This window comes from Malaclemys terrapin, chromosome 6 (genome assembly GCF_027887155.1).
Source record: "Malaclemys terrapin pileata isolate rMalTer1 chromosome 6, rMalTer1.hap1, whole genome shotgun sequence".
Classification (NCBI taxonomy): domain Eukaryota; kingdom Metazoa; phylum Chordata; order Testudines; family Emydidae; genus Malaclemys; species Malaclemys terrapin.
In genome coordinates this window covers 81,620,791-81,635,876 of record NC_071510.1, presented here as the reverse complement: position 1 = coordinate 81,635,876, position 15,086 = coordinate 81,620,791, and the positions used below count along the sequence as shown (strand labels likewise).

Here is a 15,086-nt window from a genome sequence, read left to right as displayed (position 1 = left end):
ATACAAGTGGAAACATTTAATACCATGAAAAAAACAACAATTGTTGAAAACATTCAAACCTTGAGGCAACAGTTACTTTAACTGCTAGAATAAGACATTCTGCTAACCATTTGGAACTTAAATATATGCTATAAATGGCCATTAGTGTAACTATGTCCCAATTATCCATAACCCAGGAGAATGTTTTAATAAATAATTTCCATTTTGTCTGCCTTTTTTAAAAATGATTCCCGTAAGCGGTGTATGTACTGTAAACAAATCCATAATAAAAAACTGACCATGTTATTAATTCAGCTGTTTGCAGCCTCCAGTGTAAAGTCAATGTACACTGAACAACATTTGAAATAAAAAAAGAGAAATTAAATATGTATGTATAAATCAATCACTAAACCTACTCTTGAACACCTGTGGGGGGACAGACCTCCAACATGATGCAAAAATGGTAATTATACTAATTATAATAACATATCATTTTGATTATTACAAACCTGTCTTTGCCTTTACTGAATTTTAGAACATATTTACAATTATTTTTATGCATACAATGCTTGGAAAACAATAACATACATGCTTATATTTATAGTTGCTTACTTTATGAAATTAAACGTTTGAACTAATTAAAAAAACTCTTAGGAAATCCGTTTTCTCTCAAAAATGAGAGGCACAAAAAGCATCCAGGAGAATGCCCCTTTCTTGGCCATAAGCCTGTACATATCATTTCTAGGTCCAATTGCACAGACTCTGGAATGCAGCTTTATAATGTCTATTTTGCTTTAATATTCTATATAGCTTGAATTGTATATTATGTTAGAAAGATATATCTAAATGTTAGTTATTGCTATTTGTCCCATGCATAGACTATGTGGTAGGAGTTTTAACTGAGAATTGTAGGTGAATCTACTGTACGATGTTAAACTGAAGCTACTAAAGTTACACATTTTTAAAACAGCAGGGCCAGTGAACTTGCATCCAAGAGTTTTAAGGAGCAAGCTGAAGCACTTGCTGGACAATTACTGTTGACTTTTAGTAAGTCATGGAGCACTAGGGAAGTCCCACAAGACTGGAAGAAAGCTAATGTTATGCCAGTTTTTAAAAAGGATAAATGGGATAACCCAGGTAGTCATAGGCCTGTCTGTCAGGCTGACATCGATCCCAGAAAAGATAATGTAATAAGTACAAATCAGCCTGGATTTATGGAAAATAGATCCTGTCAAACTATCCTGATAAGTTTTTTTTTATAACAATACAAGTTTGGTTAATAAGGCAATAATGTTGATGTAATATACTTAGACTTCTGAAAAACGTTTGACTGCACAACATTCTGATTAAAAAAACTAGAATGTTATAAAATTAAAAAGAATGGGCTCTTCAATCTAGCAGAGAAAGGTATAACACCATCCAATGGCTGGAAGTTGAAGCTAGACAAATTCAGGCTGGAAATAAGTGTTAAATTTTTGACAACAAGGGTAATTAACTATTTGAACAATTTACCAAGGATCATGGTGGATTCTCCATTACTAACAATTTTCAAATCAAGATCAGATGTTTTTTCTAGAAGATATGCTCCAGGAATTATTTTTGGGACATTCTATGGCCTATTTCAGATTTCAGAGTAGCAGCGTATACAGGAGGACAGAGAGGATGACCTCAGTGGTTCCTGAAGTATGATGGGTGAGAATCTATTAATCTAGATTGTAATCTGGGGAACTGTTTGGTTAAAAGACAAACTACCATAGGAATGTCTTCTCAAAAAGCAATTTACCACTGCCTTGTTAAGGGATGTGAATATATTATTTTCTACAATGTGAAAACAAAATGATGTGTGGTACCTGGTTTTTCAAGGCAATAAATGCTGACTCAGGAGTCTTTGGTTACCCCTTCCCTCTCCCGTCTCCCCTGTCCCGTGCCTCCTGTTTCCCAGGAGAAAAACCTCAGTTTTAAACTCACAAAGATTTCTGGAAATATGCTTTGTGACACTGATTTCTTTTATAAAGTCTAAAGTCTTCATTTGTTTACCTTTAAGGAAAATATGTATACTGGTGAAATTTTTTGGTTACTTCCAACCTTATGTTTCAATTTAAAGGTGAAAACCTGTTTGTTTATTCCCTAAATGCTTAAGATGCAAAAGCTTCTCTTGTGATGTTCTTTGGCAAATGTTTTGCATCTAAATACAATAATCTAAAATAATAACTTACAATACCATTACTGTGTGAGCAGTAATATATTTTATGTACCAATATAGAATCAAGTGACCTTTCTAAAACTGGTTACTAATATAAGAAGCTATTTGAACATCAAATATTTATATTAATTGGGGAATTAATTAGTTATCTGGCATTGCTTAGGAAACTTTCTTACCAAACTCACAAAGACAACAATCACCTCTTCCAGGATCGTTAAGAAGACACACAATGATTTTTTTTAATGACCACTTGAGTTTAAGACTCTTTTTGAGAATTTTTAAACAGACTATTTTAAAAGCTCAGAAAATAGGAATGTGAGTGACTTATGAGTATCTTGCTTGTCTTTGATAGTGGTGTCCCCTAAGGGGGGAGGGATCACCTCACGTGACTACTATAGTGAGGCTCATATCCCTGGAGCAGTATGAAGAGAGACAATTATTAAAATTTGATCTGTCAATTCTTTTTTCTCTAGACTATGGTGATATAAAATTAAATGGCACTCAGCACCTTAAAACACCCCTTTCTCTAACATCTGCCATTAACATTTGCAAAAGGAAGAGTTCTGGAATTAATTTATTTTAAAGCATATTAAGACCGCTGATGCAATATTAATGCATATGGGTGGGTATCTGATATCCTAGAATGATTAATTACCAGAAAAATCAACCCAGAACCATTAGGTACAAAGGCACATAAAAAAAAAAGTATTTATTTTTTCAAAATAGCTAGCACATTTTATCATATGCTTATCAAAATCTCAGCAGGGTTGCTGTTCTCAAAAACACAAACAAGCTACTTTTTATATGCATTCTACTGCAGAGTTCAAGAGAGAAATAATTTCAATAAATGGAGAACTGTAAAGTTTTATGTCCCGCATCTAATAGCTTTGGATCTGGCACATTGCAAAGATATGTACGATATTATAGTATCAGTGAATGTCATTGTGGTATACGATTCCTTTCTATTCACCTTGACTTTTATCTGTGGAACTCTAACCATATAGATGCACATAAAACAGACAGTACATATTAACCTGCAGGCTACCTGCACTGAGGTTACTACTTTCTGTAAATGCAACCCAAATAGCAATTGCCTCATTATCTTACCTTATCCTTTTTTTGTTTTTCATCCTGGTAGATGGTCCAGTGCTCCCCATCATTACTGTAAGCAAGTTTATAAGATCCCACAAACTGTACATGACCAAAATCTTTAGCTCCTTGAGTAATTATGCCAGTCACTTTTGTAGGAACAAGGAGGTCAATCTATAAACAAACAAATAAATAAGACAGTCAAACATAGTTGTAATATTTTAAATTCAACAACTGACTTTGTGTCACACAAAAACATAAAGATACATTCTTGATCACGTCATAGCAGCTATGATGCCCAAGAGCACAAGCTAATTCAGGAAAGCCCAGAGTTTTGTAGAGAAACCACCTCAACAATTGTTTAAGCTGATTTCCAAAATGTCTTCTAACTTACAATAGCCTACTTAGACCAATATTTTCCAAGATCTGGAATATAAACATTGGATTGGCTTTATAAGAATCATACATCCTCGATAGGGCTTCCATTCCTAATAAAGAGATTTTAGAATGACTTGTGCATTATTTCTCCAGTCCTGATTTTCAGTATTCATATGCTTCTGCAGCCTCAAAGTTAGGATTTCCATACATGGACAGTTATATAACATGTGCTGTTTGGGCATTTTGTTTGTTTTGTGATGCACGTGAGTGTATAAATGCAGCCTACATTCCTTATTTCCTAGAGCTGCTTATGGGTTCCTCTTGTGTGGAACTTTAATTTTAGTTGCTCCCCTTCCCCCTGTCCAGCTCTCAAACTAGGGGCCAGATCATCAGCTGGTATAATTTGCTCTGGTTCCATTGACTTCAGTGCAGGGCCGGCTCCAGGCACCAGCCCACCAAGTTTATGCTTGGGGCGGCACCTGGAGGGGGGCGGCGGGCGGCTCCGGCCGCAGGGGAGAGCGGAGCCCCGGCCGGCTCGCCGCCCTCCCCCCAGCGCTCTGGCCGCCGGGGAGAGCGGAGGCGCGGTGGGCTCACCGCCCTCCCCCCGGCGCTCTGGCCGCTGGGGAGAGCGGAGCCCCGGCCGGGCTCTCCACCCTCCCCCCGGCGCTCCAGCCGGTTGGGGAGAGCGGCCTGCGGCCGGGCTCGGCACCCTCCCCTGCCGCGCGGGGGAGAAGGGGGCGGTGGGAGGCTTTTTTGCCTTGGGCGGCAAAAAAGCCAAAGCCGGCCCTGCTTCAGTGAAGCTATATTTATTTACACCAGCTGACGGCCTGGAGATTTCTAAAATGGTTTTGGCACTTTAACTACAGCTATTGCCCAAAATATACTTACCCTCATGAATTTTAGTTTTTGCTCCAGGTTAAATCATTTCCATATTTATGCTTATACTTTCTAAGTAGCAGATGCATTTTTTTTTTTTTTACAAAATAGTCTCCTGCAAATTGGATGTCTGTGACACCCCAATACCAGAGGGCAAGGAGCTCTCTGGTACGTAGCAGTGAGTCCCAGCTGGCCTAACCAGCTCAGTGCACTCTACACATTGTTGTCATGATATTTATTTAAAATGTGTCTTGGAAAAGTAACTCACTGATCATTAATATTTGTGTGATGTAAGTATGGTTAACGTGCAAAAAACTACATAGATGCGCTGGAACGATGTTCCTTGATTGTGTTTGACAGACAGTGCCATAGGTGCTGGAACTAGAGGTGCGGGGGTGTTGCTGCACTCCCTGGCTTAAAGTGGTTTCCATCATATACTGAGTTTACAGTTTAGTTCAATGGTTCTCAGCATCCCCACTATACAAATTGTTCTGCATCCCTGGGTAGTGCCTAAGCGCAGCTGGTCCTAGAACCTGGTTCCACAGGCTTGATTGTGTCTCCAATGTAAATTAAGCAAGGTGTGACCTAAGACAATAAAAAGCATATTTACATACAAGGTAAACAAAGCTATCAGGCAGGCAAGTGGGGGAAGATGACCACTTAATCTCCATGGGGGATAGAGATTGCACCCCCAGGAAGCCTTCCTGCCTCTTCAAACAGGGTTAATGAACTTTGGGAAGATATGAGAAAGCAAAAGCCATTTATATGATCCTTTACCTGAAGAGATAAAGAAACCAAGTGCTTTGGGCTCTATGTTGGATTCTGGCTGAAGACTGGGCAGCCTTGCTGGAAGAATGACTATGGTGAGAAAACTACTTTGAAAAGAAGACTCTAGTTTGTTAAATTGGACTTTAGTCTTAGAAGCAGAGTTTCACTTTTGTTTGTTTGTTTGTTTGTTTGTTTGTAACCTTTTCTATTCCTGTCCCTTCTATTTGGGTATCACTTAAATCTGTGTGCTAATTTTAACAAATCAGTTCAGTGTGGAAGGTGTGTTAACACCTGTTAAACTAACAGGGTGATGTATACTGTCTCTTTAAAGGACCAGTGAAATTGAGCAGTTAAAATGAGAGATGCTGAACATGGCAGAAAATGTTTTTGAGGAGAACTTGTGGCTGGAATGGTAGTTGAGGTCCCATTGCAAAGAATAACTAGTGGGTGGAAGCCAGGGTGAAACCTTCTTGCTTGTATGCTGGCTGTTGCCACAGCAGCATAGCATAGAGTTGCAAGGCAGGTGGGGGCTGAACCCCTTATGTCTGGGTGAACCCCAAGGCATCACAATGTCACACCAAAGATTTTGATTTTAATTCTGGAGCTAAGTGCTCCAATTTAGGAACATGACTCAAACCCCTCTGAAGTCAAAGGTAGCCTTTCAATGTAATTTGCATTATTAGGCATAAAATTGCTATTTGATGATTTGCACTGACAAAACTGAGTTGCCAATGTTGTTTAAAAAATAGATCATACTTTATGAAGGCAAAATACAGAGAGAAAGCTATGAAATGGGATATTTATTGTTCTTGGTGTTTTGTAGTTGAGAACCATGTGCTGTTTCACTTTCCACTGTGTTTACTGTTATTCTTCCAACTTCAGCTAAAGGTGTATTGTTCTGTATTAGTGATTACTGTATGCCTCAGTTTTTGGATGTCAACTCTGAGACTCCTCAAAAGAAGTCTGATTTTCAGAAGTGCTGAGCCACCCTCAGAAAATCAGACTTTTCTAAGTTGAATGCCCAAAACTTGACACCCATTTTTTTTAAATCTATTTTGGCAGAAGATAATATTTTCCCATTTAAATTAAAACATAAGGGGTCAAATTTTCAGTCAGTGTTAGGTGTTAAAAGAACAGGAGTACTTGTGGCACCTTAGAGACTCCTGTTCTTTTTGCGGATACAGACTAACACGGCTGCTACTCTGAAACCTGTTAGGTGTTAGTGTCTTTAAATTTTGAATACTCCCTAGGCAACATATGTGACTTTCAGAGGTTTGGTGAAAATTGGTTATGATTTGTCAGTTAGAAACATTTTAAAAACATACTTTTCATATGCAAATTGACTGAACACAATCAAATAATGGCTCTCCTAACACATATAGCATGTGTAAAAATTGTAAGGAGTGCTACCTACTGCCATTCACAAAGTGAAGTTGTGGGAAAGGAATTTGGATAAGAGGCTCTGCAATCCTATAGTAATATAATTGTTTCTATATAAGCTCCAATGCACAAGTATAGCATGCTGAAATATCTGATTCTTTCTCTATGCTAGATAATTAACATGGTTGTAATAGTTCAATTTATCTTCATTCAACTTAACTAAAAAGTGAATGGTCCCCATCTGATAATAACCAGATCACAATAGTCCAAAGGTCCACTTTTCTCTTCCACTTCCCCTAAAATAGTAAAGGCGGTACTTTATTATTATTTTTAAATATTTATTTATATCCTCTCTCCTGTGCTACACTCCTCCTCTTCTCTCTCTCCCTCTTCCTGCCTTCACATCTTTTTCCTCCTTTGCTATTTTATGATGTAGTCACAGTTGAAGAAGTTAATTTCACTCTGTGTTCTGAAGGCAGGAAGATCTGTGACCATTCAGATGTCCTCTGGTACTGGTAATGAGTTCCAAAGTCTTGGCCTTTTTGCCATGAAAGCCTAGTCTTCTCCTGAGGTTGACAGCTTCATGGTTCTGAGGAATATAGTTGTCAAGAGAGATCACTGTTGTGAAGAGAGTGATGCTTTTTGACGTATCTTGGGTCAGTTTTACAGAGGATCTTGAAAATTAACGCCAAGGCTTTGAAACTGACTCAGTATTCTGTGAGAAGCCAGTGTAGTGAGCAGACAACTGGGTTATGTATTTTCAGCCATCAATATTACTGAGGAGCTGGTACATTTGGGACTAATGGGAACTTTTAAAATGTTTGAGTGTGCATATTTGGATCTAGAGTATATTTCAAAGTTCATTGAAGAGACAAGGTGGGTGAAGTATTATCTTTTATCAGACCAGTTTCTGTTGGTGAGAGAGGCAAACTTTCAAGCTCACACAGAGCTCTTCTTCAGGTCTGGGAAGCTAAATACAAAGTGAAACAGATTGTTTAGCATAAGTAGTTAACACATATTTCAATCTGGTTCACCTTGTATTAAGCTTCCCAGACCTGAAGAAGAGCTCTGGTGAGCTTGAAAGCTTGCCTCTCTCACCAAGAGAATCTGGTCGGATAAAAGATATTACCTCATCTACCTTGTCTCTCTAATATCCTGGGATGAACATGGCTACAACAACAACATTGCATTTGAAAATCCATTGAAGTCATGAAAAGACTCATAGTGAGTTGCAGTAGTCTATCCATGAGATCATGAAGGCTTGGATTATGTGAGCAGTTCCATGTAGGATATGAATGGGAACAGTCTTCTGTCTAGACATAGATTGAAGTAAGCATTTTTCCAACCATCCGTATCTGGAGTCCAGAAAGGCATGCATACTTTGGTCTGATTAGACAGCTGGAGGGCAGAACTTTGACTGGGAGGTAAATTAAGTTTTTTAGGTCTTCAGAGAGTTTTCATCTTGCCACCAAAAGCACTTCCAGCGTGCTCAGGTTCAGGATCAGCCAGCTTTCTGTTATCTAGTTGTTTATCCTGGCCAGGCAGATGGATAGCGGGGAAAATGTTGATATTTCTACTGGAAGCAAAGTGTATGTAGAACTGAGGACTGGCTGCATATTGCTTGCAGTTCAGCCATGATGTCTCACTTCCCCTCAGAGACTTCATGTAGATGTTAGAAAGGATGGAGAAGAGGACTGAGCCTTAGGGAACTTCAAAATTGAGTGGCCTAGAAATAAAGGAACATCTCCCCATGATTCCTCTCTGTGAGCATTTGGACAGGAATGATTGGACCCATTTCTGACCTTTCCTGTCAGACCTTGTTTCATCTCTGAGGTGAGTGACAGAAACATACTATGATGAGTTGTATCTAATGTCTAGACCTAGACAGACCCAGGAGGATGAGTTTGAATATATTCCCCCATTTGTGGACAGGAAGGAGTTATTTATTAGTGCTGTCGTCCTTCCATGACTATGCCTGAACATTGACTGGTACAGATCAAGGAAGTGGGCCATAGATTGGTGTGCCTGAAGACTGTTCTTTGCCAATTTATTGATTTTCTTGCTAAAATAGCAGATTTGACTCCAGTCAGTATTTTGCAGGTCTGCTAGGTCCAGAGATGTGTTTTAGTGAAATGGCAGAACTATACTGTTCTTTAGCATTATAGTGGGCTATATTGGCAGAGAGAAAGGAGAGTCAGGAAAAAACTGGGAGGAAAGATCAAACCAGTATCTTAGATGCCTATATACAAATGCGAGAAGTATGGGGAATAAGCAGGAAAACTGGAAGTGCTAATAAATAAATACAACTATGACATTGTTGGCATCACTGAAACTTGGTGGGATAATACACATGATTGGAATGTTGGTGTGGATGGGTACAGCTTGCTCAGGAAGGATAGACAGGGGAAAAAGGGAGGAGGTGTTGCCTTATATATTAAAAATGTACACACTTGGACTGAGGTAGAGATGGACATAGGAGACGGAAGTGTTGAGAGTCTCTGGGTTAGGCTTAAAGGGGCAAAAAACAAGGGAGATGTCATGCTAGGCGTCTACTACAGGCCACCTAACCAGGTGGAAGAGGTGGATGAGGCTTTTTTCAAGCAACTAACAAAATCATCCAAAGCCCAAGATTTGGTGGTGATGGGGGACTTCAACTATCCGGATATATGTTGGGAAAATAACACAGCGGGGAACAGACTATCCAACAAATTCTTGGACTGCATTGGAGACAACTTTTTATTTCAGAAGGTTGAAAAAGCTACTAGGGGGGAAGCTGTTCTAGACTTGATTTTAACAAATAGGGAGGAACTCGTTGAGAATGTGAAAGTAGAAGGCAGCCTGGGTGAAAGTGATCATGAAATCATAGACTTTGCAATTCTAAGGAAGGGTAGAAGGGAGAACAGCAAAATAGAGACAATGGATTTCAGGAAGGCAGATTTTGGGAAGCTCAGAGAGCTGATAGGTAAGGTCCCATGGGAATCAAGACTGAGGGGAAAAACAACTGAGGAGAGTTGGCAGTTTTTCAAAGGGACACTATTAAGGGCCCAAAAGCAAGCTATTCCGCTGGTTAGGAAAGATAGAAAATGTGGCAAAAGACCACCTTGGCTTAACCACGAGATCTTGCACGATCTAAAAAATAAAAAGGAGTCATATAAAAAATGGAAACTAGGACAGATTACAAAGGATGAATATAGGCAAACAACACAGGAATGCAGGGGCAAGATTAGAAAGGCAAAGGCACAAAATGAGCTCAAACTAGCTACGGGAATAAAAGGAAACAAGAAGACTTTTTATCAATACATTAGAAGCAAGAGGAAGACCAAAGACAGGGTAGGCCCACTGCTTAGTGAAGAGGGAGAAACAGTAACAGGAAACTTGGAAATGGCAGAGATGCTTAATGACTTCTTTGTTTCGGTCTTCACCGAGAAGTCTGAAGGAATGCCTAACATAGTGAATGCTAATGGGAAGGGGGTAGGTTTAGCGGATAAAATAAAAAAAGAACAAATTAAACATCACTTAGAAAAGTTAGATGCCTGCAAGTCACCCGGGCCTGATGAAATGCATCCTAGAATACTCAAGGAGCTAATAGAGGAAGTATCTGAGCCTCTAGCTATTATCTTTGGAAAGTCATGGGAGACGGGAGAGATTCCAGAAGACTGGAAAAGGGCAAATATAGTGCCCATCTATAAAAAGGGAAATAAAAACAACCCAGGTAACTACAGACCAGTTAGTTTAACTTCTGTGCCAGGGAAGATCATGCAGCAAGTAATTAAGGAAATCATCTGCCAACACTTGGAAGGTGGTAAGGTGATAGGGAATAGCCAGCATGGATTTGTGAAGAACAAATCATGTCAAACCAATCTGATAGCTTTCTTTGATAGGATAACGAGCCTTGTGGATAAGGGTGAAGCTGTGGATGTGGTATACCTAGACTTTAGTAAGGCATTTGATACGGTCTCGCATGATATTCTTATCGATAAACTAGGCAAATACAAATTAGATGGGGCTACTATAAGGTGGGTGCATAACTGGCTGGATAATCGTACTCAGAGAGTTGTTATTAATGGTTCCCAATCCTGCTGGAAAGGCGTAACGAGTGGGGTACCGCAGGGGTCTGTTTTGGGACCGGCTCTGTTCAATATCTTCATCAACGACTTAGATATTGGCATAGAAAGTACGCTTATTAAGTTTGCGGATGATACCAAACTGGGAGGGATTGCAACTACTTTGGAGGACAGGGTCATAATTCAAAATGATCTGGACAAATTGGAGAAATGGTCTGAGTTAAACAGGATGAAGTTTAACAAAGACAAATGCAAAGTGCTCCACTTAGGAAGGAAAAATCAATTTCACACATACAGAATGGGAAAAGACTGTCTAGGAAGGAGTACGGCAGAAAGGGATCTAGAGGTTATAGTGGACCACAAGCTAAATATGAGTCAACAGTGTGATGCTGTTGCAAAAAATCAAACATGATTCTGGGATGCATTAACAGGTGTGTTGTGAGCAAGACACGAGAAGTCATTCTTCCGCTCTACTCTGCTCTGGTTAGGCCTCAGCTGGAGTATTGTGTCCAGTTCTGGGCGCCGCATTTTAAAAAAGATGTGGAGAAACTGGAAAGGGTCCAGAGAAGAGCAACAAGAATGATTAAAGGTCTTGAGAACATGACCTATGAAGGAAGGCTGAAAGAATTGGGTTTGTTTAGTTTGGAAAAGAGAAGACTGAGAGGGGACATGATAGCAGTTTTCAGGTATATAAAAGGGTGTCATAAGGAGGAGGGAGAGAACTTGTTCACCTTAGCCTCTAAGGATAGAACCAGAAACAATGGGTTTAAACTGCAGCAAGGGAGGTCTAGATTGGACATTAGGAAAAAGTTCCTAACTGTCAGGGTGGTTAAACACTGGAACAAATTGCCTAGGGAGGTTGTGGAATCTCCGTCTCTGGAGATATTTAAGAGTAGGTTAGATAAATGTCTATTAGGGATGGTCTAGGCAGTATTTGGTCCTGCCATGCGGGCAGGGGACTGGACTCGATGACCTCTCGAGGTCCCTTCCAGTCCTATAATCTATGAATCTATGAATCTATGAATTACTTACTTACGTGAGTAAAAAAAAACACCTCATCAGCTTAGTGTTCATAGGACTGTGCCCTAAAGCTGCAGAACTTTAATTCTAACTTTGCAATCTTAGGTCAAGTTTTTCAAAAACAGAGGGAAGAGCAGTATAAAGGGGACTTAGAGTAAATTGTAACTAAAATTAAGCTCTTAGTACTTTAGTTAGGAGCCTAAATAAGTGGCCTGATTTTCAAAAGGGCTGAGCACCAAGCAACTCTTATTAACTTCAATGGCAGCTGCTGGTTGCTCTGCACTTTTAACTAAGGCAGTGATACTCAGACTGAGGCTCACAAGCCACAAGTAGCTCTTTAATGCGTCTCCTGTAGTTCTTTGCAGCATATTATATTAAAATGCTGTGTGATTTAATTATTAACCAATTAGAATACTTGGTCCATCATTTTGCTGTGAGAATAATCTGATCTATCTGACTAAATATTTCCCCTGTTTAAATATGAATATACAGTACTATAGTAAATGAAACAATGAATTCACACTACTGTGGCTCTTTTGGGTAATGCTGTTCGTTTATTTGGCTCCTGAACTACTGAGGTCTGAGTATCACTGAACTAAGGTTTTAGGAGCTTTGCTTTTAGGCACTAATTTTTTAATATCTTGACCTTAATGGTCTCTTAAAGTAGTCTTGAAAGGAATGTTTCTTATATTGAAAATTAATGTCTGTTTTGTTAGTGTATGAAAAAAACCCTTCTTAGAAAACAGATGTTGTTTGTTTGTTTTATAACCTTAAAGATAATCTAGATAGATTTCATAAATATTTTATGTGGCCATCATATTCAGAGTACTTCTCATTGAAATTCAGAGCATGAAAAAAATCTCATTAAAATTAAAAGGATTTAAAAGGTAAAATCATAATCAACCTTTATTATTACACAGATCCAGAGTTAATAAAAATGTCCCAGTAACAACTGTTTTATGCTTACAGAACATATCCAATGGCCTTGTAATGTTGTTCTGAAAAATGATGTGGAAAGCTCAGGGATACTTTGGCCTATATTGTCATTTTTTTCCTAGCACACTTTCATGGTGCTAAGTACACATTTTTTTATTACATTGTGTTGAAAAATTATACTGAAACAAGAACAAAATTATAAATAACCAAGGCTAATATTAACAAGGCATCATGGTAACAGCTGTGCTACCACATGTTCCTTTAGCCTGTTTTTCCCCAAATGGCTACATCCTGCTTGCTTTGCAGGAGTATTTCCACTGAAACCAACTTGTATGAGAAAGGAAAGCAGGATTTAATGCAGAGTATAGACAAAATATCTGAATTAAAATAATTTAATGAAAAACATACCTTTCTCTGAGGAAGTAGAATGAATATTCAGTTAGTCAATTGCAAACACCTGGTTATCAAATGGATTACCAGGGAAAGAATCTGAATTAACATTCTGTTGCTGTGTACTTTTCAGATTTGAATGTGATTAGCTGGATCACAATCATTGCCTTCTTCAATACAGTAGAATTTAGAACTTGGCAGAGGCAATTAGGCTGTTACTGATAGGATCATTAACTGGTTACAAGAAGAACCATGGATTACAATTTAATGCATACTTCTACAAGCTGCTGATCTAAAAGCAGTTTAACATCCTGTGATTCAAAGAACTCTCCTGGGCTAAACTCTCTGGCTCTCTTTGTATATCTCCTTTTCCTGTTTTGTTTTAGGTATCAGAGTAGCAGCCGTGAGTCTGTATCCGCAAAAAGAACAGGAGTACTTGTGGCACCTTAGAGACTTTATAAATTTGTTAGTCTCTAAGGTGCCACAAGTACTCCTGTTCTGTTTTGTTTTAGTTACTAAGGACTAGATCCACAAAGATACTTAGGGGCTTAACAGACTCTTTTGGTGCCTAAGTCCACCATTCGGGCATCAATGATGTCCTCAAAACCACCATTCAGCTGGCAACTGACTCTGTGGGCGTCTAAATTACCTAGCTGCCTATGTTTCCACTGGTGGACATGCACAAAATCATCCAAGTCTGGCTACCACTGAGCTGCTCAGCATCCTAGCCCTGGCAGGATTCTTAAAGTAGGGGTTCCCCTGCCTATCTCACCTGAGGGGTCTGAGCTGGTAGGCATGCTCTCAGCATGCATAACCCTCGCAAAAAGAACAGGGCAACCAGCTTGGGAATTTCAGGAGCTGGCTGCCTGGCATGTGTGAGGGTGTACAAGGACACCAATAGCCTTGTGGTCTGGGCAGTCACCAGGGATGTGGGAGATCTAGGTTCAAGGCCCTGTTCCAAATCAGGCAGTGCAGGGACTTTAACAGAGGTCTTCTGTATCCAAGGTGAGGGCCTTGGCTACAATGGGGTGGATCTCTTTCTAGGGTGTTCTTGAGAAAAGTCTGGGTTTCATCACCTAGGTCAGGACACATACTGCTTAGGCAGTGAATTACAGGAGAGAGTTCATGGCTAAGAATCTTGAGTGGATGTATGGAGGCCCTTCCCTTTGGCCCATCAGTCACTTGCCTAAAGACCCAGATTGATGGGACTGAGGTGCCTAAATGCCTTTGAGAAGAGGAGCCTAAGCCCCTCCATTTCACTCCTGGCTGAGGAGTTATGGAGATTATGTGGGTCCCCGCTCAACTAAATAGCTTCTCAGAAATCCCTCCCTTAAGCACTTTTTTCTCTCCATGCATTGTTTGGGAAGCCTGAGCATATACCTCAGGGCTGAAGATTCTACTAGGTGGTAGGGCACTGAGGGGGTTCATGTTGCAGCACCTTGTGAAGCAGTGGCTTAAGTACCTTTGTGGATTTAGTCCTGAGATATTAAAACGCAATTCAACAGTGGAAATGTGATTTGGAGGAAAGAACTGATTTATTAACACAAACACGTATCTGAATATTTGTAATTAAATGCTCTAGATTGCTAGTTAGTTGAGCAACTTAGTGTAAATTTAAAACAGTACTGAATAGTGTTCTTATTTAAACTATGGTGGAATTGGCCCTTTTTGAGAACTCTTTACTTATACTACTTAAACAGTTGAACTCAGGAGTAAGTAATCATGTATAAGTGTTTGTGGGATTGGGGCCAAAGTATAATAAAGCCAGATTCTCTGATGAGTTTAGACCATTTTGCACTGCTTACCCATTTAAGAAGAAGAAAGTAGTTGTATGATGAAGTTGTAGGATGAAGTTTCCAGCAGAAAATTCCTTCTGTGCAGGAGGAAACTCCACAGATGTAGAGCTGGCAAAGGTGGCATAACTGATTCCTATGCCCTCAGCATAGGTAACTTGTCAGAGGCAGGCTGGGGGCATGGCAGAGCTGAGCTCAGCTATGCCCAAT

At 39.5% G+C, this 15,086-nt stretch overlaps 1 protein-coding gene across 3 annotated transcripts in view; it reads right to left on the bottom strand.

Annotated features, from left to right (window-relative positions):
- The window catches only part of EDIL3 (EGF like repeats and discoidin domains 3), a 437,917-nt gene that overhangs the window by 19,844 nt on the left and 402,987 nt on the right, over positions 1 to 15,086 (bottom strand). For all 3 annotated transcript variants that reach the window (XM_054032539.1, XM_054032542.1, XM_054032540.1), the window contains one exon: positions 3,290 to 3,445. In XM_054032539.1, coding sequence (XP_053888514.1) covers positions 3,290 to 3,445 — 156 coding nt within the window. The remainder of the gene's footprint in view (positions 1 to 3,289; positions 3,446 to 15,086) is intronic.